The 25,462-nt window shown below is 38.1% G+C and overlaps 4 protein-coding genes across 4 annotated transcripts; all 4 read left to right on the top strand.

Moving 5' to 3' along the window:
* The first annotated feature begins 8,878 nt into the window (after positions 1–8,878).
* LOC136999851 (uncharacterized) lies at positions 8,879–11,168 on the top strand. The gene is made up of 5 exons (XM_067354646.1): positions 8,879–8,958; positions 9,046–9,150; positions 9,200–9,465; positions 9,538–9,673; positions 9,990–11,168. Exons 1-5 carry the CDS (start codon positions 8,943–8,945, stop codon positions 10,154–10,156), a joined length of 690 nt encoding a protein of 229 aa, XP_067210747.1. The 5' UTR covers positions 8,879–8,942; the 3' UTR covers positions 10,157–11,168.
* A 1,185-nt stretch (positions 11,169–12,353) lies between these two features.
* Positions 12,354–15,315, top strand: LOC136999849 (uncharacterized). Its single transcript, XM_067354644.1, has 2 exons — positions 12,354–12,458; positions 13,034–15,315. The coding sequence occupies exon 2, from the start codon at positions 14,017–14,019 to the stop codon at positions 15,175–15,177; it is 1,161 nt and encodes a 386-aa protein (XP_067210745.1). The 5' UTR covers positions 12,354–12,458; positions 13,034–14,016; the 3' UTR covers positions 15,178–15,315.
* An 18-nt stretch (positions 15,316–15,333) lies between these two features.
* On the top strand, positions 15,334–18,321 carry LOC136999850 (uncharacterized). Its single transcript, XM_067354645.1, has 8 exons — positions 15,334–15,398; positions 15,484–15,642; positions 15,754–16,317; positions 16,412–16,546; positions 16,802–16,924; positions 17,402–17,607; positions 17,679–17,838; positions 18,071–18,321. The coding sequence occupies exons 5-8, from the start codon at positions 16,822–16,824 to the stop codon at positions 18,160–18,162; spliced, it is 561 nt and encodes a 186-aa protein (XP_067210746.1). The 5' UTR covers positions 15,334–15,398; positions 15,484–15,642; positions 15,754–16,317; positions 16,412–16,546; positions 16,802–16,821; the 3' UTR covers positions 18,163–18,321.
* Positions 18,322–19,810: 1,489 nt separating this feature from the next.
* Positions 19,811–25,060, top strand: LOC137000174 (uncharacterized). Its single transcript, XM_067356128.1, has one exon. It carries the CDS (start codon positions 19,811–19,813, stop codon positions 25,058–25,060), a length of 5,250 nt encoding a protein of 1,749 aa, XP_067212229.1.
* Positions 25,061–25,462: the final 402 nt, after the last annotated feature.

Here is a 25,462-nt window from a genome sequence, read left to right as displayed (position 1 = left end):
CTCCCAAATGTGCTCCCACGATTCTATCCCTCCTTCACACAGCCTACACCTCCTTTTTTCCTCCTCCTCCCAATACCTCCCCTCTCTCACCTCACTTCCTAATCTAAACCTCGCCACTCTCTTCCACCTACTTTCTCCCCACCCTTTTTTTAAATACCCCGGTATCCCCTCCCTTTTCACCATTCCATACCACTTATTATACCTCGATTTTTCTATTCTTTCCCATCTTTCCTGTCTGTCCCTCCTTTTCCCTTCCTCTACTATCTCCTTCTCCCATTCCTCTCCCATCTCTCTCTTCCTCTCCACCTCTTTCATTTCTATCCCTCTTTTCTCAAAATATTCCTTTCTTTCCCCCTCCCAATTCGATCCTATTTTTCCTTCCTTACTTCTCTGCCTTATTTCCTCCCAACATCTTCTCACCAACTCCCCTCCCTTACCCTCCCTCAATCTTTTCTCATACCTCCACGCTCTTATCCCTGCTCTTTCCCTCAATTTCTCCCTTTGCATCTCCTCCCTCACCATATACCCCGGCGTCCTACTCTCCACTCCTAATATCCATCTCAAATATCTTTCCCCTACTTTCTCCACTTCCTCTCTCTCCTTCCATCCCCAGATCTCCACCCCATATCCCATCACCGTCCACACTAACTTATCAAAAAGCCATATCCTTCTTCCCCAGTCCCTTCCAAATCTTCTTTTCCCTATCCCCCACACCTGTCTCATAACCACCGCTGCTCTTCTCACCCTTTCTCTTATTTGCGCTTCCTGCCCCCCATTTCTCTGTATCATATATCCCAAGTATCTATATTCTTTTACCTCTCCTAGCTTTTTCCCTTTCCACCTCCAATCCTTTTTCCCTATCCTCCCTCCCCTCCTCCTAAACCTTAGGATTTTCGTCTTTTCCGTGTTCAGCACCAAATTTTTTCCATCCAGATAACTTTCCAACCTCCCTATCATGCTTCTCATTTCATCTTCACTCTCCGCCAATAACACCATATCGTCCGCGTACGACATTGTATATACCCTACCATCTCCTAACTTTACCCCACCCCATTTCACCTTTCTCATCTCCTCCTCTAAATCCGCCATCAATATATTAAATAACAAGGGACTTAGCGGGCACCCCTGCCTCACCCCTCTCGTCGTCCAAAAACATTCCCCTGTCCTCTCTCCTACTCTTACTCTGCTTTTAGTTTCTTCCATACTTTCCATACTTCTCTCTATAATCCCCTTTTCAATCCTTCTTTTTTCCATATCTCCTCTCAATACTTCCCTATCTACCATATCAAATGCCGCTTTCAAATCCACAAACAATGCTACCATTTTCCCTCCTTTCCTTTCCAGCTGCCTATTTATCAAATAATTCAGTACATATATATTATCTATCGTTCCCATTCCCTTCCTAAAACCCGCTTGATTCGGTGATAAACTTTCCTTTTCTCTCATTTCCTCCTTTAACCTTTCCGCCAATATCATCATATATACTTTATATGCTGTCGGCATTAACGTTACTCCCCTATAATCCTCTACCTTCCCTCCCTCCCCTTTCTTAATTATCGGAATTACTTCTCCTTCTCTCCACACCTCCGGCCATCCTTCCCCTTTCCATACTCTCCTGCATACACCCCATAGCCACTCCTCCACCTCCACACCTCCATATTTCCACACCTCTCCTGGTATTCCGTCTTTTCCTACTGCCTTTTTCTCCTTCAGATTTCTTATCGCCCTTTTCACCTCCCCTCTACTCAACTCTTCTCCTCCTCCCTCCTCTGTTTCTTCCCTCTTCCTACCTCTTCCTTTCACCCTGTTTTCCACTCCTCCCAACATATCTTTGAAATATTCTTCCCATTCCTCCATTTCTATCTCCTCATTCACTCCCTTCCTTCTCTTTCTCTCTCTATTTATTATCTCCCATACATCCCCCTCTTTTTTTGCCTCCATCGCTCTTCTCTCCCACCTCTTATTCTCCTCTCTCTTTTTCTCCTCACACAATTCTTTGTAGTTCCTTTTCTTTTCTCTATATCTCTTCCCCTCCCCTCCCTCTCTCCTCCACCTCCTCATCTCCCTTCTTAACTCTCTTTTCACTTCCTTACATTCTTCATCCCACCACCCTCTTCTCTCCTCATTCCCCCTTTCTCTATCTTCCCTCCCCATTTCTCCCAATACCCCTCTTATCCTCTCCTCTCCTTTTCTCCATACCTCCTCAATTTCTCCATCTCCTACCTCCAAACTTGCTAATCTCTCTTTGAATCTCTTTCTCCCTTCCTCATCCCATTTCCCTCTCCATGCCTTCTCCCCTCTTTTGCCTACCTTTCTCCACTTTACCTTCCCTTTTATCTTTATCTCAATCGGCTGATGATCCGACTCTACCCTGCTCCCTATTCTCATTTCTCTCACCCTTTCCTTAGTCCTACTACTGCCCAATATGTAATCAATTACCGTATTTCCCTTCCCTCCCGTGAATGTATATTCTCCTCCTTCATCCCCCTTTACCCCTCCATTAAAAATTTCCCACCCTTTCTCCCTTATACATCTTAACAATTTTTTTCCCTCTTTATCCACCTTCTTATCTCTCGACATCCTCCATCCATCCTCCTCTCCCCTCTCCACACTTCCCTCTATTCCCCCACCTTCTCTCCCCGTTCTCGCATTAAAATCCCCTCCCATCAATATTCCCTCCTCCTCCTCTTCCCTCTCCATCCATCCCTCCAACTCCTCCAATGTCCTATCTATCCCTTCCCTCCTAACGTATACTCCTATTATCTTCCATCTCTTCTCCCCTATTTTTATATTCCCCACCATTATCCCCTCTTTCTCCTTCTCAATTCCCGTCCCATTCTCCAATATATCCTTCCTTATCCCCATAATCATTCCCCCCATATCTCTTCCTTTCTTATTTACTTTCTTTGCTTCCTGCATCCCCCATATAAATCCTCTCGGTAACCACCTCTTTATCTTCTCCCATCCCTTTTCCCCCACCCACGTTTCTGATAATACCATCACATCCCAGCTCTTCAGATAATTCCAAAATTCTTTATCCTTGTTTCCCATTCCCGCCACATTCCAAAATAATATCCTCCATTCTCTCTCCTTCTCTCTACCTTCCCCTCCCTCTCTTTCCCTTCCTCCACTTTCTTGTCAATCTCTCCCTTCTCCAATTCTCCCCTCCTCTTTTTTCCTTCCCTCCTCCCTCGCCGTTCCTTTCCCATTTCTCAATACTTCATTCTCCTCATCCCATATCCACCATTCCTCTTCTATTCTTACCTTCCCGTACACTCTCCATACTCTTTTTCCCTTTCTTCTTTCCTCTTTCGCTATTTCTTCCAATTTCCACTCCATTCTCCTCTCCCTCCATGTCAAGTCTTCCCTAATTATTTCTTTTCTCCCCCTTAACTCCCTCTTCCTTCTCATCACCTCCCTCTTCTGCTCTTCTTTTTTTAACTTCACCCACAGCGTCTCCGTTCCCCTTTCTATATTCCTTCCTAACCCCCTCATTTCCTCTATCTCCACCTTTGCTCCAATCTCCGCCATTAATCTCTCCACCGCCTCTCTCCTCCCCCCTTCTCCCACTTTTAACTCCTTAATTATTACATTCTTCTTCCTCTCTTCCCTTTCCCTCCTCTCCAACTTTCTCTCCAATTCCCTTACTCTACTTTCCACCTTCCCTTCCTCCCCCACCTTTCCCTTCTTTTCTCCTTCTTTCTCCTCCCATCTCTTTTCCATGTTTCCTACCCTTCCTTCCACCTTTTTAAGTCCTTCTTCCCACCTCTCTCCTTCCTTCCTCCAACTTTCCTCCCTCTCCCTCATTTCCCTCAACTCTCTCTTTAAATCCTCCACCTCCTTCCTCAACGCCTGCTCTTGCCTCCTTCCTTCTTCTATTATTTTCTCCGTTATCTTTTCCTTCAACTCTTTGTTCGCCTTTTCTCCATTTATTTTCATCTCTTTTACCTCCTCCATTAATCCTCTTATCAAATTTTCAATCCCCTCCCCTTCTCCTTTCCCTCTCTCCGGCGACCTCATTGTTTTTTTACATGTCCTGAACACTTCCTCCTCCCCCTCCCCTCCTTCTTCTCTCCTCCTTTTCCACATCTCATCTACACTCACACTCCTATCCCTCATCATTATTTTCCCCCTTGCTCCTCTCACACTCATCTTCTCCCTGTCACGCTTGCGCACTCTCTCTACCTGCCTCTCCCTAGTTACTCTCCCGCACTCTCGCTTTCCAATCTATCTCCTACCTTCTCCCTGACCGACTCGAGCCACTCGCTTACCTCTCTACCTTCCCTATGTTCCGCGCCTTTCACCTTCTTATATCACCTGTCTATTTTCCTTCCTCTCTCCTTGCCCTTATTCTTTCTATCCCTGCCTCTCCACTTTCTCTCCCCTTCACATGCACCTCCACTCACACCCCCTCCACTCTCACCTTCCCTCCTTATCTCTATACCCTTTTCTCACTTAATTTTCTCTCACTACCGAACCACGTATCTTTCTCACTACGCACCGGAAACGGAAGTCACCAAGAAAAGTTTAGTGATTTATTACATTATATTAATTTATTTATAACAATATCTTTCAATAAATAATTAATTTTTGTTTTCGATAATATAACAGGTGTCAATATGATGGTAAACATATCATTGTGCAATATCCATTAGTGCTGTGAGAGAAGTCATTTACAATGCAAGTTGCTGTTTCAGAAGTTTTAAGATTTCCTACATACTAAATCTTAATAGAGTATGTATAGTGATATGTGCTAATAAAGTTCTATTAAAATTATTGTGCTTATATGAAATTTAAATATATTGTGCTATTTAAAATCATTAAATGCCTATTTCAGATTTAAAAGAGCTTCAAGTCATATATTCTGTGCATCCAAAATAATTTACAAGGCAGCTCTCTAGCTGTTATCAAGTATTAGAAGAGAATCCATTAACAAGACATGAGATTCTTTTAAGCGAAAGTTTTTTTTAATATTTTATCCGCTATTAGAATCTTTGTGACATGTTGTGCAAATATCAGCGTTCATCCATATAATTTAAAGATTTCCTTGAAATATTAAAGTCTCTTTTATTGTTACAATATTTTAGGATGGCATACATTTATTTTCTATAGAGATAATATACATATATGAATTAAAATGTAAAGCATGTATTTTAAAGTGTTGCATTCAAAAACAAATACTATGTATTACATGGTGTATTCGTTGTTAAGTACGACAGATGTCAAATACTTGTGAGTTTCTGAACAAGAATTTCTTTTACCATTTTATAAATAAACAAATTTTTGAGTTATTAATTGACTACAAAAATAATTCAACCTACATGAAGAACATTTTAAGAAAAATAAAGATAAAAATTTAATACATGATTTAAAAATAACATTGAAGTTTCTTTTACTATTATTTCTTGGATCAAGCATGATAATTTTTTTCTTTTCTTGGCTAATTATTTATAAATTTAATTCTTAAAAAATAGATAAAAACTGACCCAAGTAAAAAATGATATAATTAATAGAAAATAAAAACTTCTCTTATTAATTTCTTTTCATGGAGAAATCCTCTCCACATGAGATTTTGATAATTTTCAATGTAGGAAAATTGGATATGGATTACTTGTTAGTAATCCATATCCAAAAGCTTTAAATTTATAATTTTATGGATCATTCTTACATTATGACTAATTAAAGAAAATGCCATGCACATAAAAGCTTCTTTAACTAATGACTTAATCCAAGTAGATTTAATAAAGTATGACAGTTGTCATATTTTATGTAGATATGCTATATATATCACATAATTCAAGGCTTAAATTGATTACATTTTCACTTACATACATGTATTTGTAAAAATACATAGATATAGCAGATACGACACATATTGTTTGAGTTTTAAGTACTGTGATGTAGATAATATATTACTCTGCATTCTATGGATAACCTACAGACTATTTTAAAGTATACACATACATGCATTTACTGGATAGGAACATTAATACTTTACATACGAACATACGTTAACTGTAGAAGCACGTTGATTCTTTAATAAACACAACTTAATTTGTTAAATGGCCTTAGGGAGCTCCGCAGGGAGGGGGATATCCCTCCCGGCGCGGTCGACCGTATGAGACGGCGGGCCCGGGCTCGGGCCGTCCGCTCTTGGGAGCAATTCCTGGAGCGGGTGGTCCGGGTGGAATACCATATTGTTAAAAACAGCAGATAATTCCATAACATTCCATAAAATTCTTAAAAACAGAGACAATAATGAAGAACTCTCACTTAATAGAATTTCATACCTTGTCAATAGATTCTCTCTTGATATTTGATCAGTTAAAAATTTCATTTGTAATTACTACAGATGCAAGGATATGTCGCTCTTAACTTTTTTAAATGTGATTAATTTTAGATGTGATAAATGAATTTGATATTTAATGATCTAAATTAAAAGCATTATGTTCAAAAGCAGAATTTCATGTACAGGTTATAATTTGATTAAAAATGTTGTATTAGCATGTATATTTTATTAAAGTTTATTAATCAACTAATGTAGAGATTAAAAATAATTATTTTAGACTATAAATACATATTTCTTACAGCACTGTTATTACGTTGACACAGTGATATATAATTTGTAGCAGTAATGTGGTAATTAGTTGTACTATTGAAAGTAAAAGAGAGTAATTAACAATTGGAACACAAAATATCGCTAATTTGTAATCTTGGATCATTATTTAATTTTAGTAAATAACACTTATAAATAACAGTGATATACTTTATGTGTAAAAAAAAAAAAAAAATTATTTGAAATTACTCAAATAAGCAACTTATCACGGTTAAAAGTATACTTATGCAAAATGACCCATAAAGATCAATGTATGTAAAAAATTTTAGTCGTAGTTATTAGGACGTTAAGGCCTGTTTTACAATGCATCGTATATCACAGTCGAATATCCCATGCAAACGAATCAATTATTATCAAATATTCTTATGAAAATGTTGTGAAAATGTTTAATTTTGATTAGTAGTTAATTTGCCTACAGACTTACGAATACAACTAAAACTTTTTCATGTATAATGGTCCTTAGCATTAGCCACAAGCAATCGTGCGGTCTCCAATCGTGCGGTGTCCAATCGTGCGGTGTCCAATCGTGCGGTTTCAAATCGTGCGGTTTCCAATCGTGCGGTTTCCAATCGTGCAGTATGCGTTTCCAATCGTGCGGTGTCCAATCGTGCAGTATGCGTTTCCAATTGTACGGTGTCTAATCATGCGGTGTCCAATCATGCAGTGTCCAATCATGCAGTGTGCGCTTCCAATCGTGCGGTGTCCAATCGTGCGGTGTCCAATCTTACAATATGCGTTTCCAATCGTGCGGTGTGCAAACGTGCGGTGTCCAAACGTGCGGTGTCTAATCGTGCGGTTTCCAATCGTGCGGTTTCCAATCGTGCGGTTTCCAATCGTGCGGTGTCCAATCGTTCCGTGTCCAATATTACGTGTCCAATCGTGCGGTGTCCAATCATTACGTGTCTAAACGGGTGTCACCCCATTCCCTCCTAGACGTAATAACTGAATTACAATTAAAAATAATTTCAATTTGCCGGAGTAATATTGCAGAAATCGCCTGGCTGGAGGTTTTTAGCTACATGCGTAAATTGTTCACCAACGAAAATCTTACTATATTAATTTGTACTAATCAGATTAAAATTCCCGACGAAAGTAAGCGAAAAGAAATTATCAAAAAAAATCATGCCTCGGCAATAGGTGGTCATAAGGGGATCACAAAAACTTATTATCGAATAAAACATAGATACTTTTGGCCGCACATGAAGCGAGAAATAGAAGCATATATCCAGAATTGTCGCGATTGCCAATTAAAAAAATTAACCAGAATTAAAACTAAACAACCCATGATTCTCATAGATACCCCGAATGCTAGTTTTGATAAAGTATCAATAGACATTATGGGGCCTCACCCAATGGATACAATTATATATTAGCAATTCAGGATTTACTCACTAAGTACTCGTTAGCGATCTCCCTGCGATCAGCCTCAGCGCTCGAAGTTGCCGACGCATTCGTACAAGAATTCATTTGCATTTACGGTGCGCCTAAAGCCCTTCTAACCGATCAGGGTTCTCACTTTTTAAACAGCCTAATGCGTGCAATTGCGCGCAAGTTTCGTATAACCCATTTCAAAGCTACCGCTTATCGACCACAGACAAGCGGTTCAATAGAAAGATCTCACCATGTGTTATGGGAATATCTTAAACAGTTTACAATAAAAAATGATTGGGATACCCATCTAAGACTCGCATCTTTCTCATATAATACCAGCTTTCATGAAAGTCTAACACATATAAAGGAATGGCTCAAATGATAACAATCAATTAATATAATAGAAAGGCATAGAGAGCCGTCGCGGGATGTTAGTGCAAAATTATAATTTTTCTTAAAGAAATTAATTTGTTAGTCTACGTGAGACAGTTAAATTTGTACACCGATCTCTGGTTCGAGATACTTAAGGCGGGAGCACAGACTTTTGCATAATGCATAAGGCATAACGCATAAGAAAATCAACTAATCAGAGTCTTCTATTTCTATCCCCACTCCTCGTTCTGCAGATCTTGCATAATGCATAAAGCATGATGCATAAGGAGTCGAAAAATCCGTAAGGATGAATTTTTATGCGTTATGCAAACGGATACGCGTCTAGATTTGTCCACCATTAATTGTGTTCGCTAATTTCAACCAGTTTCTAACCTCTTCTCTTGTTGACAATACGTGGTAAGTACACTTATCGATTCTACTATATATTCTTAATATAATAATATAATTATATATATATATATATATATATATAAATGTACATACATTTCTTGTTACAGATCCTGATTTTGCATCACGATACGTACATCGTAATGTTTTTGATTTGAAATCCTCACAATCTGTCATGGAAACTGATAATGGTAAGTAAAACAAAAGTATGTATGTAAGTTTGTATGTTAATTATGTATATATAATATTTATTTTATAATTATAATTTTTTTATTTAGAAAATTTGGATGACTATAGTTATACCGATGAGACATTACAGGATATTTCTAATAATGATATGGAAGTACAGGAGACACGGGATATTTCAAGTGAAGAAATTGGAGGTATTTTTAATAACTTTTTCTATATTAACTTTATAATTTTTTATAATAGATTTATTTTTAGTTTTTAAATGGCCACATGAAGCTATTCTTCTATTGCTAGAGGAATATAATTTGAGACAAAATGATTTTGTAACGGGAAAAACATCTCAAAAAAAAGTATGGTCTTTAATTGCGGACGAAATGGTGAAGCATGGACATAAAGTTACAGGAGCACAATGTTTATCTAAATTTTCTAGACTAAAACGAACTTATAAAGCTGTTAAAGATCACAATAATAAATCCGGCAATGGAACGCGATCATGGCCATATTTTTCTGTAAGTTATTATTTCTAAAAACAATTAATATTCTATTTGTATAATAATTTACTAATTAAAATCTTTTTCCAGCATATGGATATTTTACTAGGTTCAAAACCGTTTATGTCTCCCGTGACTACTATCTCGTCTACTGGTAAACGAACCCAATCTGATTCTAGTATATCCAGTGGAGATAGCTGCTTGGACACAGCAAATGAAAAGCCAAGTAAGTATAATAAATTGTTCATTAGTAAGGCCCTAAGCAGAATGGCTGTTTTGTAAGATTCTAGACACAAAACAGTATTATGTGTTACTTTAAGATACATAATGTATAATATTGTCTTGTGCCTGGAGCCTGGAGTTATCTTACAGCCATTTTGTTTAGTGCCTAACTTTGTGTAGTTTAATGTTTTAATTAATGATTCTAATTAACTTTTTTCCAGTTATAAACAATTAAATTTGTAATGATTATAATTTATTAAATTCTAATTTATTTTACACAAATGTTGTATAAATTTAATGGCAAATATTTGTTTATTTAGAGAAACTTCAGAAAACGTCTTACGCAGAAACATTAATGGAAAACTTAAAAGAAGAAAGAAAGATAGCCGAAGAAGCTACTGAAAAAAGACACAAAGAAAACATGGAAATACGTTTGAGATTTCTTGCTTCGTTGGAAAAAATGGTTAGCATTATGGAAAAAAAGTAATATCGATATTCATTATCAATGTGCTTAGTTTATATGGATTATTTAATAGCATATCAAACATTAAGTCTGTTTCTTTGATTGGTGAAGAGTTTATAAATTTATACTTGGAGAAGCAGATTTAGTATTTAATACGTGTATTGAATCAGTATAAACTAAGCCAATGTCATTAATATTGACTTTTTTTTACATATGCGAAATTGTTAATCCATCCACTGAAGTTGTTTGCAGTTGAAAAGTGAGATATAGTTCAGAATAAGATATTCTGTGATACTTAAAATTTATTTTTATTTATTATTCTGTGATTTACAATGTGAAAGGCAAAATAACATTACAAGTACCTATAAATCGATATAATCGATGCTGATATTTAGAGTAACACATGATATTAGAGAAAAACATAAAAATATCAGTTGATAAGCTGTATTACATGTTAATCTCCTTGTTCTAAGAAATTAATAACATTCGTGAAAAATTTTATTTTGTTATTAGTTTCCAAAATACTTTTTATTTTCTATTAATAAGCGAGTTGAGTAAAATATGTTTTATTTTGATGTTTATATTGTTCTCTTAATAATTAATATTGTTTCACACATGGATTTTATGTAAACACTAGATTTTTCTTTTACATTATGCGTTTTATTTAAACAGATGCAATACAAGTTAATATAAATATTATTATTTTTATTTTATATAAATATATGTATATGTATATATATTCTTAATAAAATAATAATAGTACATAATAGTAGATAATTGTTTAATTTTTTTTTATATAATAATTCATAAATTCATACATGTCGTAAAATTAAGTTATTACTAATTATATCACGTTTTAGTTTAGCTGCATTATTACATGTTTCATTCGTTAATTGTTCATTACTTTCAGAAACAATTTCGAAAACATTTTGTTCTGTAATTTGAAAGTCATCATTTTTCAATGAACAAATGTTATGCAAAACGCAACACGCCATAATAAAGTCTGGAATTAAATCAACGCGCTCCATATCAAGAACTGTTAATAAGCTTCGAAATCTTCCTTTTAACATTCCAAACGCTCGTTCAATCGCCATTCTAGCAGACGAATGGCAAAAATTATAATTTTTTTGTCTATTAGTTAAATGTCCATTATCACGAAATGGCACCATTAAGTGTTCGTGAATATTATAAGCTGCATCGCCCAATAAATGACTGTCATCAGGAAATTTAACTGGATCTTGTAAATAGTCATTTACTTCAGACAAGCGAAAAACACGTTGATCGTGGACAGAACCAACATGTCCAGTAGTACAGTGAGCGAATCGTCCTTCATGGTCACAAACAGCCTAATAATGTATAAGGAATTACAATGCTTAGAACACACACACATTTAAAAATTTGATTATGATAACTACTTACTTGCAAATGTATACTATAATGTTTCTTCCTATTTACATACGAATCAGGATTAACGCGTGGCGCTTTTATATTGATGTGTGTTCCGTCAATTGCTCCTATTGCTTTAGGAAAAGCACTAACTGCAGCAAATCCTCTCATTACTTCTTTTGCTCTATCTCCTTTTGGCCACACAATAAAAATTGGAGCTAATTTGACAATTGCCTTTGTTACTCTTCTTACGGCTTTTAGTGCAGTAGCTTTACCTACATGAAACTTCTCACTAATAGCCCAGATAGCACAAGTAATCGTATTGAATTCCAAAAGAATTCGCATTTTCGACTTCTTAAAGACCTCAGTATTTCTGTTTAAAAAGAACTGAAATAGAATTTATTTTTGCATGATCAAAATGATAGAATTATAATGTACTCTTTAAGACTTCAAAAACGATTTTGATCTAGACTTCTTTAAGAATTATTTTTTTTTACTTGTAAAGAGTTCCGAAAGAGTTCCTTTGCGAAAGGTCCAAATGGACGAAAAATAAGTACTCATTAAGAATTTATTAACAGTATCATTTTTTAGAGGTCTGCGCATGAGCAGTGTGATATGTTTGTTGTTATCATGGCAACGAGTTTCACGGCAGCGCTGAGTGTCATTGTTGACATTAGAATTCCGCACTTTGAGCGATCGAGATCGAGCTGCGTGTATTCTGTTTCTATAATTTCAAGTGCCGTGAAAATCGCGTTTTTCTTCGTCTCTTTTGTTCTACTTTTTCTACCTCTGTATTTCTATTGCATTTTCTTTCTTTTTTTTTTTTTTTTTTCTTTTTTTTTGTTTCTCTGTGTGTCTCTTAATTCTCTCTCTTTCTGTCTCTTTCTTCTACTATCTCCATCAGTTAATCAGACACTGACGTGCTGTAACCTACTAAACGGTAAGGACATTGTCAAATTTTTTTTAATCCTATTCTTTAATTCAATCTTCTCGTCTGTTTTTTAATGCACATGCACGAAAGAGATGATATATTTTCCCAGAATTTTTCGGAATCCGTGATCCGTGTCTCGCTATAATTCTTTTGTAGAATGAGTCTAAAACTTTCCTTGTATTCCTTTATCGATATTCGCCGTCGCGACACACATATCACAGCTACGCCTATCGCACAATCTCTTATCGCATCTCGCACGTGTGCCTCATCTTTTGTGACGGCGATGGTCGCGATACTCTTTGTGAAAATGGCCCGCTCGGTACCGATATTTACTTTATCGATGATACAAGACACAGAAATTAGATTGAGGTTGCAAGAATGATATTTATCTCTCGATATCAATAATTCTCGATGACACACGGTCTCGTCGATGAATTTATCGTGCTCGGTGTAAACACTTCGGCCCAAGAAAGGTCGTATGTATTTACATAAATTAGTGACCGATATCGAGTTACACTCGCTACTCATCACTTTTGCTTGCATCATAGAAAACAGCTCGAGATAATAATAAAATAATTTTATAGATTATTAGCAACATGCCAAAACGGAAACGCTACAATAACTTGTCGGAACGTCAAGTCTATCGTCGGCTCGCTGAACAATGGCAAGAAGATGTAATGCTTGTAGACAGTTCATCTGTCGATGACGAGTTTCTCAATAATGTACCTCGGCTTCCGATGGGCATTGAACACAAGCGAAATAAAGAGAACCTTAATCCTGCAACTGATGCAAATAACGCAGAATATGGCGTGGCTAAAAATGACCCTCAATTTATGATTAATAACTTTGCAGATGACTTTGCAGAAAATGTTATTAATATTCAGAACATTGACAAGGCTGTTGAAAACATTGCACAAGATTTCGTGTCAGAAGATTGTGACAGTGATTCAGAGGAGGATCTCGAAAAGGACTGTCCTGCAATTATTTTGGAAACTTTTGATTTCGTAGAGGAATTAGCATCCTTCGCATTGGATACTGCAATGAAACATGTTCATTTAAATCGCCTTTTAAAACTTCTGAGAAAAGCGGGTCACAAGAACTTGCCTGAAGACTCTCGTACACTGTTGCAAACACTACGTACTTCTAATATGGAAATTACCGACTGCCCGCCTGGAACATACCTCCACTACGGATTGCAAAAAGCTCTAGAAGAACGCTTGCAAAATAATACATTTTTCATCTCTGGAACAGAAATTATGTTGGATTTAAATATCGATGGGCTACCCATTGCAAAATCTTCTGGAACAAGTTTGTGGCCTATTTTAGGAAAAATTATTAATGGCCCTTTTAATACCCCGTCATTGGAATATATCACGGGGATAAAAAACCATATTCAGTTCACGACTATCTAATACCTTTTATAAACGAATATAAAAGACTGAACAGTGAAGGATTTGTTGTGGATTCAAAACAATTTATTGTCACAATAAGATGCATAATTTGTGATAGTCCCGCACGATCCTATGTGAAATGTACGAAACAATTCAATGGATATTTCAGTTGCGGAATGTGTACTGAAGAGGGAGATTTTATGAATCGGATGGTCTTTCTTTCTGAATCAGCACCACTACGGACAAATGAAACCTTTAGGCGCAGAACGAATAAAGAGCATCATACAGGTACTTCACCATTTGAGGCATTACCTATAGATATGGTTATTCAATTTCCGCTGGACTATATGCATTTAGTATGCTTAGGAGTTATGAAAATTTTGTTGACGATATGGTTCGATCGTCGTCGAATTCTAACATTACGCGCAGAGGCTGTACAACAATTATCTGACGCATTAGTGATCTCAGGACAATGGATACCCAAAGATTTCAACAGGAAACCTCGAGGATTGCAAGAATTGCATCGCTGGAAAGCCACTGAATTCCGGACTTTCTTGTTATATCTAGGACCGATTTTGCTACAACCAATTCTTTCGAAAAAATATTTGGCTCATTTCAATGCTCTAAGTTGCGCTATTCGGATATTATGCGACCCACACGATTGTTATGTCAACAATGCCTATGCTAAAGAATTGTTGGTTTATTTTGTGCAACAATTCAAAACCCTTTATGGAAAAGAGTATGTTACGAGTAACGTACATAATTTGATTCATCTGAACGAAAGTGTAAAGGCATTTGGCACGTTGGACGGATTTAGTGCTTTCGATTTTGAAAATCACATGCAAACTTTGAAACGTTTGCTCCGAAAACACGCGAAACCATTGCAGCAAATTCATCGACGATTATCGGAGATTGGTCAGGCCAAATCTTCGCAAATAACAGCAAATATAAGTGGTATGAATCTCAACTATCCTCTGGTAAAGAAACCAGTTAGGTCCAACCTTCCTATGGGTTGTCACAGAGAGCATCGAGTTTTACAATTCAAAAATTTGGAAATATCAAATAAAAGACCAGATAATTGTTGCTTCATGGCTGATGGAAGTATCGTCATGATCAATCATATCGCATTCAGAGGAAATGTTATTGTCGTTATTGGTTGTGCATTTTTAAACAGGAACGATATTCAGAATTATCCATGTGCCTCGAGCAACTTGCACATATATGAAGTAAAAAATCTGTCACCTCCACAAATATGGCCTGCAGACCAAATATGCCGCAAAGCTGTTTTACTAACGTTTCAAAACAATCAATATGTAATGCCACTTTTACATCAGTAATTATTGTCGACGTGAAATCGTTAACTTGCAGATGGTGCGATATTATGTTGTATTGTGCGAAGACTTTTGCTCTCTCGTTCCTGAGCATTGGGTGCATCTGGATCATAAGTTCATTCTTTGGCCTCCAAAAAACATGAAATTCATAAGAAAAAATATGCATGTACTTCAACCAGATGACCGATGGATCAAGTACGAATATCGTAAACTCCTGGGACCTTTCGGTTAATATTTTTTTGTAAAACAATTTATAAACATAATATTTTAAAAATGAATTATCACAATAAAATGTCTTTATAAACTTAACAGAGACCATTGAAGTTGCCAATCAAGTAGAGGAGCATTGCACGAACGCTTCCACAAATGATGATACGGATGATCTGTGTACGAAAGCGTTAATAAAACCGGCCAAGAAACGTGTCACCAAAAAACCCGCACGTCTTGAGGATACCTCGGAAGAGGAAGCAGGTACTGTTAAAGATTAAATTGATTAATAGATTATATTACAATTTACAAGTAGCCACAATAATAATCATTCTAATGATGACATCAATAATTAATTAAATATGAATTTTTCAGCTACTGACGATGATATTGGCATAGGTGCATTCGTACCACCACCTTCAAATTACCAGGCCCAACAGAAATGTGATCATTCTGCGAAAAGTGTTAGTCCTACGGTCACAGTTTCGGTATCAGAACTTTCACTAGTCGACGTATTGCAGCATAACTCTATTTTAGGTACAATTATATTTATATATAGTAATATATTTTATACTATATATGTAATTTAATTTCTAATATAATTAATTTATATGTTAAATATAACTAATATATTTAATTTCTAATATAATTAATACTAATATAATTTATAATTTATAATTTATACTAATATATTGCACAATTGATAATAATATATTTCATAACTTCTCATATTGCCATGTCATAATACACACGTATTTCATGTCGATATTTTTATAGAGAACAAAAAGTTGTTATCGCATGATGTATCCGAGGAGCTTGAAAACTTCGATGCAGTTTTTGAAAGAGAAATTGCATTCGCATCTCTTCAGGTAGAGAATTCTCCATCACGACACTGGCAAAATGTATTGGCAACCAACAAGGATGAGAAGCAATCTCAAAGTGAGTTTTTATTTTATTTGTTTGAATCTACGGAAACGTAGATAGATACTGATGTAATAATATAACACATTACACGAAACAGGTTTTTCAACAGATACATGTCAAAGAAATAAAAGTATTGTCACGACGAAGTCATTAACCAACCCTTGCAAAAAGAAACTTTTGCCTACTTCCATACGAAATGAATGTCACAAGGGAGTGTCATTACCGTTGAAGAAACAGCGAACAGGTAATATTATGTTCATAATTTGTATACATAAAAAATGATATGTACAAATAAAGGCTATGCTTTTATATTCGAAGAACAATCGATATATTTTCTTCTAAAAATTCAATTTTTTAAATGTTTTGACAATTTATCAAATTATCAAAATATAAAAAAAAAACAGGGAAATTAAAATTCTTCAATTGCCTAGTTATTTCAATGATTTACACCTTTGATGTTGCAATAATAAGACTATAGATTCATGTTATTTTCCTTTAGTTGAAGATGAGTCGTCGAACATGCAGGAGAGCGATGATGACTCCAAAGAAATGGACGAAGAGCAACTCGATGACACTGATCAGAGGCGCTTGTTTCAACAACGAGGAAATGCTCGTTCATGTGGTAATGTATAATTCGATAATATTCACGTATAAACTGACATAGGCATTGCTAATTACATTTTTAATCAGAGCACCAGGTTATAATTATAAAATGTTCCGTTTTAAATTGTAACTGAACAAATATTGTAATGAAATTGTTAACGAGGAACTATAATGAGTTTTCCCATTCTCATTTCCATTGTAATCTCATTATTCTCCACAAAAGAGTTACAAATTGGTATTTTATTTTATCGAGTAGTTTCATAGTCATGAATAATTTTCGGACTATTACTGCAGTAATTGGTAAATAAACATGTCTATCAGTCAACAATTTCATTGCAAGATTTATTTAGTTTCAATTAAAAAATGAAAGTTTACTTCAAGACTAATTGATATTTCTATTAGAAAATATAATATGTATATAACAAATGTATATATATATAAAAATTAAAAAAACACATTTCATTTGTTGATAAACAAAAATGTGCATTTGTTTCAGAACCGTTGACTGAGGAGCGGTTTTTAAAATATTATAAAACAATCATGACGAAACTCAACCACGTCATAAATCAACTCCAAGATCATGGTAGACCTGTGCTGAATGAGGAGGTTGACAACCTCCTGCCAGATTTTCCACTGGAGACAAGTGAAGATCTGGAGATTTTTAATGGCAATCTGCAATCTGCGGATGTATGCAAGCAATTTGTAAGTTTATGTACATGTACTAAATACAATAGTTACATGATGCACATTTTTTGATTACATGTACTTTGCAGATTCGCCACATACTGCTCATTGGTGGAACGGATGCAGCAAAATTGACACGCGGCATATTGAGAAACATAATGACAGACCAGCTAGCAAAAATATACTCCTGGTCGGGACAGCGAAACACTAAAAAATTCCGGGCTATGAAGGTTTGCCAAGTGATAATCGGTGAGTTGATGAAAACAATTCAAAGGTTATATTATATTACAGAAAGCTCTTATAAAACCGTTAATAATACACATTTTTATTTTAAATTTTGACTTAATATTTGAAAAAGTATATATATATAATATATATATATATATATATATATATATATATATATATATACACACACACACAACTATGTCTTATAATGCATTATTATATAATTATTTAATAAAACACTTTTCTATTGCAGAAGGGGTTTCAAGTTCCCGGCAAGTGCCAAGAACAAATGTTGAAGCCACAATCCGAATGTGGCTACAGCATGCCACTGACCGCATAAAATAATTTCAACTAAATTAATATTTTTATTTTTCTTCCTTTTTTTATAAATTTTTATTTTTAACTTTTCATATATGTTAATTAATATGCGTAAATATTATAGTAATAAAATAATATAATAAAAATAAAAAAGCTAAATTAATAATAAAAAAAACATTACCAATATTTATGTATATTTTGTGTGTCTGATGATGAAATAAATATAATTCCGTAATATAATAGTATAGTTGCGTTCAACAGGCGTCAACAGTTGCAAAGCTGCTTATAGTGTTTCTAGTGGTTCAATTTTCCAATTGAATAAGACAGTTTTTGTAATAACCCAATTGAAAAATTGAACCACTAAAAATGCTTGGCAGTTTTGCAACTATTGGCGTTTGCTGAATGCTCAATGAGATTCTTCTGAGGAGCAGAATTCTTATAGAACGTTTTTGGATTAGTACAAGAATTCTTTTTGAATCTATTTTAGTTCTTTTGTAACTCTTTTCGAACTTCTTTGGAATCTTTTTGAAACTCTTTATGAATTCTTTACGAACTCTTTCTTCCTTATTTGGAATTCATTTAGTGTCTATAAAAGAATTCACAAATATTGACATAACCCTGAATTCTTATAAAATTAATTATGAATTCTTTTGGGATGGAAATGAGACACATTAAAGAATTCATTTTGGAATCTGCGAATTCTTGAGGAATTCTTTTTGAATTCTGTTTGCTATCTGGGAGATCTATAAGTAACCAAAATATTAAGCATAAAAATATATAATGTAATTTACAAGTTACAAAAGATAATGTACTAAAAGTTTTAATGACATACTGTTTAAGATCAATATAAATGCAAGATCTTCGTAAATAAACGCAAATAGTTTAAATGAAGAAAACCGCTGCGACATAAAGCTCCGCTACACAAGCTAAGCGATCACTCGAAATTCGGCGTCTCGACAACCGCCGCAAACTCTAATGCGCAAGTCGCGACGCCGAATTTCGTCGCTCGATGAGATCGATCGCCGTCGATCGCGAGAGATCGTTTTGAAAGCTTCACTTGTTCTTAAACAGTCGAAACGTTCAGATTATTAATTCCTTCTAAAACGCATCGGAAAATCTTGAGACTAAATTGTCGAACCGCTCTCCGCGATTTCACGAATCCGAGTGCGAATTAACGTCAATTACTTTCGTTGGAATTTGTTCATTTAATTGTTAAAATTTGTGTTAATTAAATGTTATTGCCTGGTTTACTAAAAAATAGACAGTTGCTTTATTTCTCCGTAAGTTCGAACACCAGACATTTTATCTTCAACTCGCTCGTGTTTATAAGCTTTGTTTTTCGACTGTGCTTTGATCGGCTGAATAATATTTTCTGGCCTTGCTGCTACGTATGAGAAACGGTCGCACGAGTTGAACGATTTGTCGAGATAATAATTCGCATAAAGACTTTCAGCTTCAATTCAAAAAGGGATTCCACCCGCGACTCCGTTTGCTGCGCGTTTTTCGTGAAAAACGGTTCCGGTAATCCGTGTCTGCATCGCCGCTAGCATACGCGCGAATTCGACACGAACATTTTGGTCCTTCGAGCCGGATCGTAGCGACGGATCGCGATTTGGAAAATTCAAAAGTAGCACCCTTTCTGGTGCAGTTTCATCTTGATAAATTCTCGTTCAGCATGGCCGAAATCTTAACAAAACAGAGGCAGGTGTTACGCTCGCTTGATCGCTCATTAGACAATTTTAAAAAAATCGGCAAAGGCAATCTAAGTGCAGCGCGAGTACGGAATCGAATAAGCGCGTTGAAAGACTGTTGGGCCGAAATTCAAGCCGGTCATCTCGAGCTAGTGACTCGGCTTACGAAGCAGGAGCAAGCCGCTTGCAGTTACTTCTCGGAGAATCTATACGACCACGCTGAGGACACATATCACGCAACCTCCGACTTTATGGCCGAATGTCTGGAAGAATTGGAACCTCCGGTGAGCCCGAACCAATCTATTATAAATAGTAGTGTGCACCATGGCTACACGTCGTCGGTTGCTCTTCAACATTTGCCTCCCATCAAATTGCCGCCCTTTGACGGAAAATTCGAGGAGTGGGAGAGCTTTCGCGATCGTTTCACCGCGTTAATCATTGACAATCACGATCTCACGAATTTTACGCGGATGCATTATTTAACATCAAGTCTCAGAGGCCACGCCCTCGATTGCGTGAAGTGTTTAGCTGTGACCGAAAACAATTTCACAGTAGCGTGGAATTTACTAAAATCACGTTACGAGAGCGCGCGCCGTTTATTGAATGTGCATCTGAGCACGCTGTTGAATTTGAGCAGCGTAACTCGCGAGTCCGTGTCGGATCTCCAGTCCCTACGCGACAGGGTCGGGGTCGCTGTAGCAGCATTGAAAAATTTAAAACGGTCTCCGGAACAATTGTGGAACGACATGCTTGTGTGTATCGTTTCGCAAAGGCTCGATCCTGTTACACGAAAGGCGTGGAATCTAAAGTTCTGTACTGAAGACCTTCCGTCCTTCGAAGATCTTAAAACGTTCCTTGACACACGCATCCGCGCGTTAGAAGATCTCAAGCTTCCAGCCGTCAACGCGGATAAGGCAACCAAAGCATCATCTGCAAAAATTAATAGCGCCAACGCAACTACAGCTCTGCATGCTCCATGTTCCTTGTGTAACGCGAATCACAATTTACAATCCTGTTCAACATTTATAAATAAGAATCCGAGCGAACGTCGCGAAATAGTCAAAGCCGAAAATCGTTGCACGAACTGCTTAAGCAAGCGACATAATTACTACGCATGTACAAGTAAATTCACGTGCCGACATTGCAAACGTAAGCATCATTCCATGCTGCACGAAAGCTCGGATTCTTCATCAAAAAGTGCTGAAAGCGCGGCGCAGCAACAGCCAGCAAGCTCTGCCGAGACAGCTGTCTCAGAAGTAAAATCTTTGTTTGTTTCCACTAAAAAACAGACCCGATCAACGATCTTGTTGGCAACTGCTTGGCTTAACGTTGCCGCGCCGTCCGGTCGCACGATTTGCGTTCGAGCATTGCTCGATCAAGGGTCCGAAATGACCTTCATTACTGAGCGTCTCGCTCAGCAATTAAAGTTGAAGCGAATTCGTATGCCGATTTCAATATCCGCGATCGGAGGTGTAAGTGCCGGAACGCATCGCCACACCGCACTAATACTTATTTCGCCGCGAAATGCATTGACTCCGGTTTTCTCCACGACCGCACTCATTCTAAAAACATTAACGGCATACTCGCCACCTCGCGCAGCACAAGATTCAGTCTCAATTCCTTTCAAAAATCTTACGTTGGCGGATGACAATCCTTTCAGCTCTCATCCCATCGACATCCTCATCGGTGCAGATCTCTATGGGGAAACTCTGCTCGATGGAATCCAAAAATCCACGTCCGGAGAGCCGGTCGCTCAAAATACCGCGTTCGGTTGGATTATCTCCGGGCCGATCGTTCTTTCGAACTCTCCCATGAACACGTCCTCAGTTAACACGACATGTCAGAAAGCACTAAAGGTTAACGCAAATCATTGCTGCAATTCCGACTCTCTCGAGTACGAATTGCGCAAATTCTGGGAGATCGAAGAGATGCCTCACAAAAAAATATTAAGTCCCGAAGACGAACGTTGCGAGACTCATTTCCGGAATACGCACTCGCGAGATTCCACCGGAAGATACGTAGTGCGTCTTCCATTCAAACACGGTCCTCCAATTGACATTGGAGACTCTCGCGCTATAGCTGAGAAATCACTGCGTAATTTAATTCGAAGACTCGACGCTCATCCCGCGCAGGCACGCGAATATTCAGATTTTCTCTCAGAGTACGAACTCCTCGGGCACATGCAGGTCGCTCCGAAATCGTTCTCGCACAAAGGGCAATGCATTTATATTCCACACCATTCCGTCATCCGGGATAGTAGCACAACGACACGCTTACGCGTTGTCTTCGACGCTTCGAGAGCAACTTCAAACGGATCGTCTCTAAACGATCATCTCTTAGCAGGCCCGAAGCTCCAATCAGAACTTCCGGCCGTTATAATGCAATGGCGACAGTTCAAATACGTCTTCACTGCCGATATCACAAAAATGTATCGGCAAATCCGCGTTGATCCTCGCGACATGGACTATCAGAGAATTCTATGGCAGTCCGCCTCAGCACACGTCACAGAATTTCAATTACTCACGGTCACATACGGAACAGCCTGTGCACCATTCTTAGCTCTTCGTGTTCTCAAACAACTGGTGCAGGACGAAGGTCAGAAGTTTCCTCTCGCAGTTCCCGTGTTGACGAATCAGACTTATGTCGACGACGTACTCTTCGGCGAACACGACGTAACACGCATTCGTCAAGTACGCGAACAGTTGATTCGACTCTTGCGATGCGGCGGTTTCGAATTACGAAAATGGGCAAGCAACTCGCAGGATCTTCTAGCCGAGATCAACCCGGAGGATCACGGTCTCGCTTGCACAAAACCTCTCGACGAGAGCGAAACGCTCAAAGTGCTCGGCGTCGGTTGGAATCCCGTGCTCGACGTGTTCCAATTCCAATCGACATTAAAAGACCATCCGCCAGATACCAAACGCTCGATACTTGCGATCATTGCAAAAATTTTCGATCCCCTTGGTTGGGTGACACCTGCAACTATCATCGCAAAGGTTTTCATGCAAACTCTATGGCGCCTTAAATTGGAGTGGGACCAAAAGATTCCACCATCACAATTAACTACATGGCACCAAATTCATTCAAATCTTAGGTTGCTCAACGAATTCCGAGTGCCCCGTTGGACAGGGTGCGGTCCACACGTCGTCAAGCAAGAATTGCACGGCTTTGCCGATGCTTCGCTCGTTGCATACGCCGCAGTTGTTTACCTCAAGGTCACTTCATCTGACGGAAACTCAACAATATCGCTCATAGCCGGAAAATCTAGAGTAGCTCCATTAAAGCCCTTAAGCATTCCGCGTTTAGAACTGTCTGCCGCCGTTCTTCTATCACGGCTAATGAAATTCGTACAAGAATCAATCTCAGCAAATACTACTCAATGCTACTGTTGGACGGACTCCACAATCGTATTAGCGTGGATTCGTCAACATCCATCTCGGTGGAAAACATTTGTTGCAAACCGCGTCACCGAAATTCTTGCAAATCTCCCTCATCTCACTTGGCGTCATGTATCAACCGACGATAATCCAGCTGATTGCGCGTCTCGCGGATTGCTCGCACAAGATTTAATCAATCATCACTTATGGTGGTCAGGCCCACCATGGCTAAAACGCTCTTCCGAATTTTGGCCGATGGAGAATAGCACAGTGTCTCACGAAACGGAGCTCGAAGTGCGAACTACATGCGCAACGGTCGCAATGAACGATCGCGAATGGGATCTAGCGAAAAAATATTCATCCTGGCCTAAATTGATCCGCGTTACAGCTTATATATATAAATTTTTAAATAAATGTAAACGCAGGAAGCACGATCAACCGCAAGGGTCTGAAGTTCCTGCCGCAGTATCCGCTGACGAGTATCGCAGCGCTAAACTTTATTGGATCCGCTATATCCAACAAGCCTTATTTTCCACGGAAATCCAAGCGCTCACTCATAAAAGATCGCTCAACCATAAAAGTCCAATCCTTTCCTTTAATCCATTCATTGATCAGGACAATGTGTTACGAGTGGGAGGCCGATTGCAAAATTCGCCTCTCCCATTCAACAGGAAGCATCCGATTCTACTCGCGTCACATCCGCTTGTCCATCTCATTATTAAAAATGCGCACGTGCGATCCTTGCATGCTGGATTACAACTAACCTTAAATGTATTAAGACAGGAATTTTGGATCCTACGCAGTCGAAGTATGACCAAAGCCATCATTCATCGATGCGTTCCGTGCGCTCGCGAAAAGGCAGCTGTTCCGTCACAGTTAATGGGAAATCTTCCCGCGATCCGAGTCACAAAACCAGAGCGCAGCTTCCTGCATTGTGGCGTTGATTATGCCGGTCCGATCCAAATTCGCACAAGTAGCGGTCGCGGAATCAAGACTCAAAAGGCATATATCGCCTTATTCATTTGCCTTAATTCACGAGCGATTCATCTTGAGCTCGTTAGTAATTACTCGACCGACGCATTTCTCGATGCGTATTTACGATTCTGCTCTCGTAGAGGATTACCGGAGTCAATGTATTCCGATAACGGAACTACATTCTTAGGCGCTGACAGAGAGCTCGCGTCCGCATATCGGGCCGCTCTCACCGAGAGCAATTTTCAAAATAAAATCGCGACTGACAGTGTAAGCTGGAATTTTATTCCCCCATCTGCGCCGCATTTCGGCGGACTGTGGGAGGCTGGTGTAAAAAGTGTGAAACATCATCTCCGCCGCCTAGTCAAAAACGAGACGCTCACATTCGAGGAATTCACGACGCTTCTTTGTCGAATAGAGGCGTGCTTGAATTCGCGACCTATTGCGCCGCAAAGCGACCATCTCGACGATTACGAACCCTTGACTCCGGGCCATTTCCTAATCGGTTCTGCTATCACAACGACTCCTGAACCATCGTTGCTCAATCTGAAGGAAAGTCGGTTGTCACGATGGCAACGCGTGCGATTAATGACCGAAAAATTCTGGAAACTCTGGCAAAACGAATATGTCAACACACTCCAGCAACGAGTCAAATGGAAGCGCAAACAAGAAATAATAAAGGTCGGTCAGATGGTTCTCTTGCGCAAGCCAGATTTGCCTCCCTGCAAATGGGAGCTCGGGCGCATTACGCAATTACACTCTGGTTCAGATGCATTACCTCGCGTCGTGTCAATAAAAACAGCGTCGTCCGAATTCAAGCGCCCAATCACAAAATTATGTTTATTACCTCTCGATAGCGAGCCAACGAACACTCCATCGGTGTAAAAAAAAAAAAAAAAACCCCACGCCAAGAAACTCACAAGAATTTATCATCGAATTTGATTCTGTGTTTACTCGAATTTCACCAGTCATCAATTTCGCATTCGCGACGGTATTACGGCTGGAGCTTCGTTGTCGAGCGTTTTCACTAGTTCGAGAGTTCGATCATATTTCGGAATTGCCATTCCAAGGCGGGCGGTATGTTTAAGATCAATATAAATGCAAGATCTTCGTAAATAAACGCAAATAGTTTAAATGAAGAAAACCGCTGCGACATAAAGCTCCGCTACACAAGCTAAGCGATCACTCGAAATTCGGCGTCTCGACAACCGCCGCAAACTCTAATGCGCAAGTCGCGACGCCGAATTTCGTCGCTCGATGAGATCGATCGCCGTCGATCGCGAGAGA

Source organism: Linepithema humile, chromosome 5 (genome assembly GCF_040581485.1).
Source record: "Linepithema humile isolate Giens D197 chromosome 5, Lhum_UNIL_v1.0, whole genome shotgun sequence".
In the NCBI taxonomy this organism is placed as follows: domain Eukaryota; kingdom Metazoa; phylum Arthropoda; class Insecta; order Hymenoptera; family Formicidae; genus Linepithema; species Linepithema humile.
This window is presented reverse-complemented; position numbering and strand designations above follow the sequence as displayed.

Coding starts and splice junctions, on each gene's coding strand:
- LOC136999851 (XM_067354646.1), top strand. Junction 9,151..9,199: donor TTCAAGTGAAGAAATTGGAG/GTATTTTTAATA, acceptor TTTTTATAATAG/ATTTATTTTTAGTTTTTAAA. Junction 9,466..9,537: donor GATCATGGCCATATTTTTCT/GTAAGTTATTAT, acceptor ATCTTTTTCCAG/CATATGGATATTTTACTAGG.
- LOC136999849 (XM_067354644.1), top strand. CDS start 14,017: ATGTGTACTGAAGAGGGAGATTTTATGAATCGGATGGTCTTTCTTTCT.
- LOC136999850 (XM_067354645.1), top strand. CDS start 16,822: ATGCAGGAGAGCGATGATGACTCCAAAGAAATGGACGAAGAGCAACTC. Junction 16,925..17,401: donor AGGAAATGCTCGTTCATGTG/GTAATGTATAAT, acceptor CATTTGTTTCAG/AACCGTTGACTGAGGAGCGG. Junction 17,608..17,678: donor CGGATGTATGCAAGCAATTT/GTAAGTTTATGT, acceptor TGTACTTTGCAG/ATTCGCCACATACTGCTCAT.
- LOC137000174 (XM_067356128.1), top strand. CDS start 19,811: ATGGCCGAAATCTTAACAAAACAGAGGCAGGTGTTACGCTCGCTTGAT.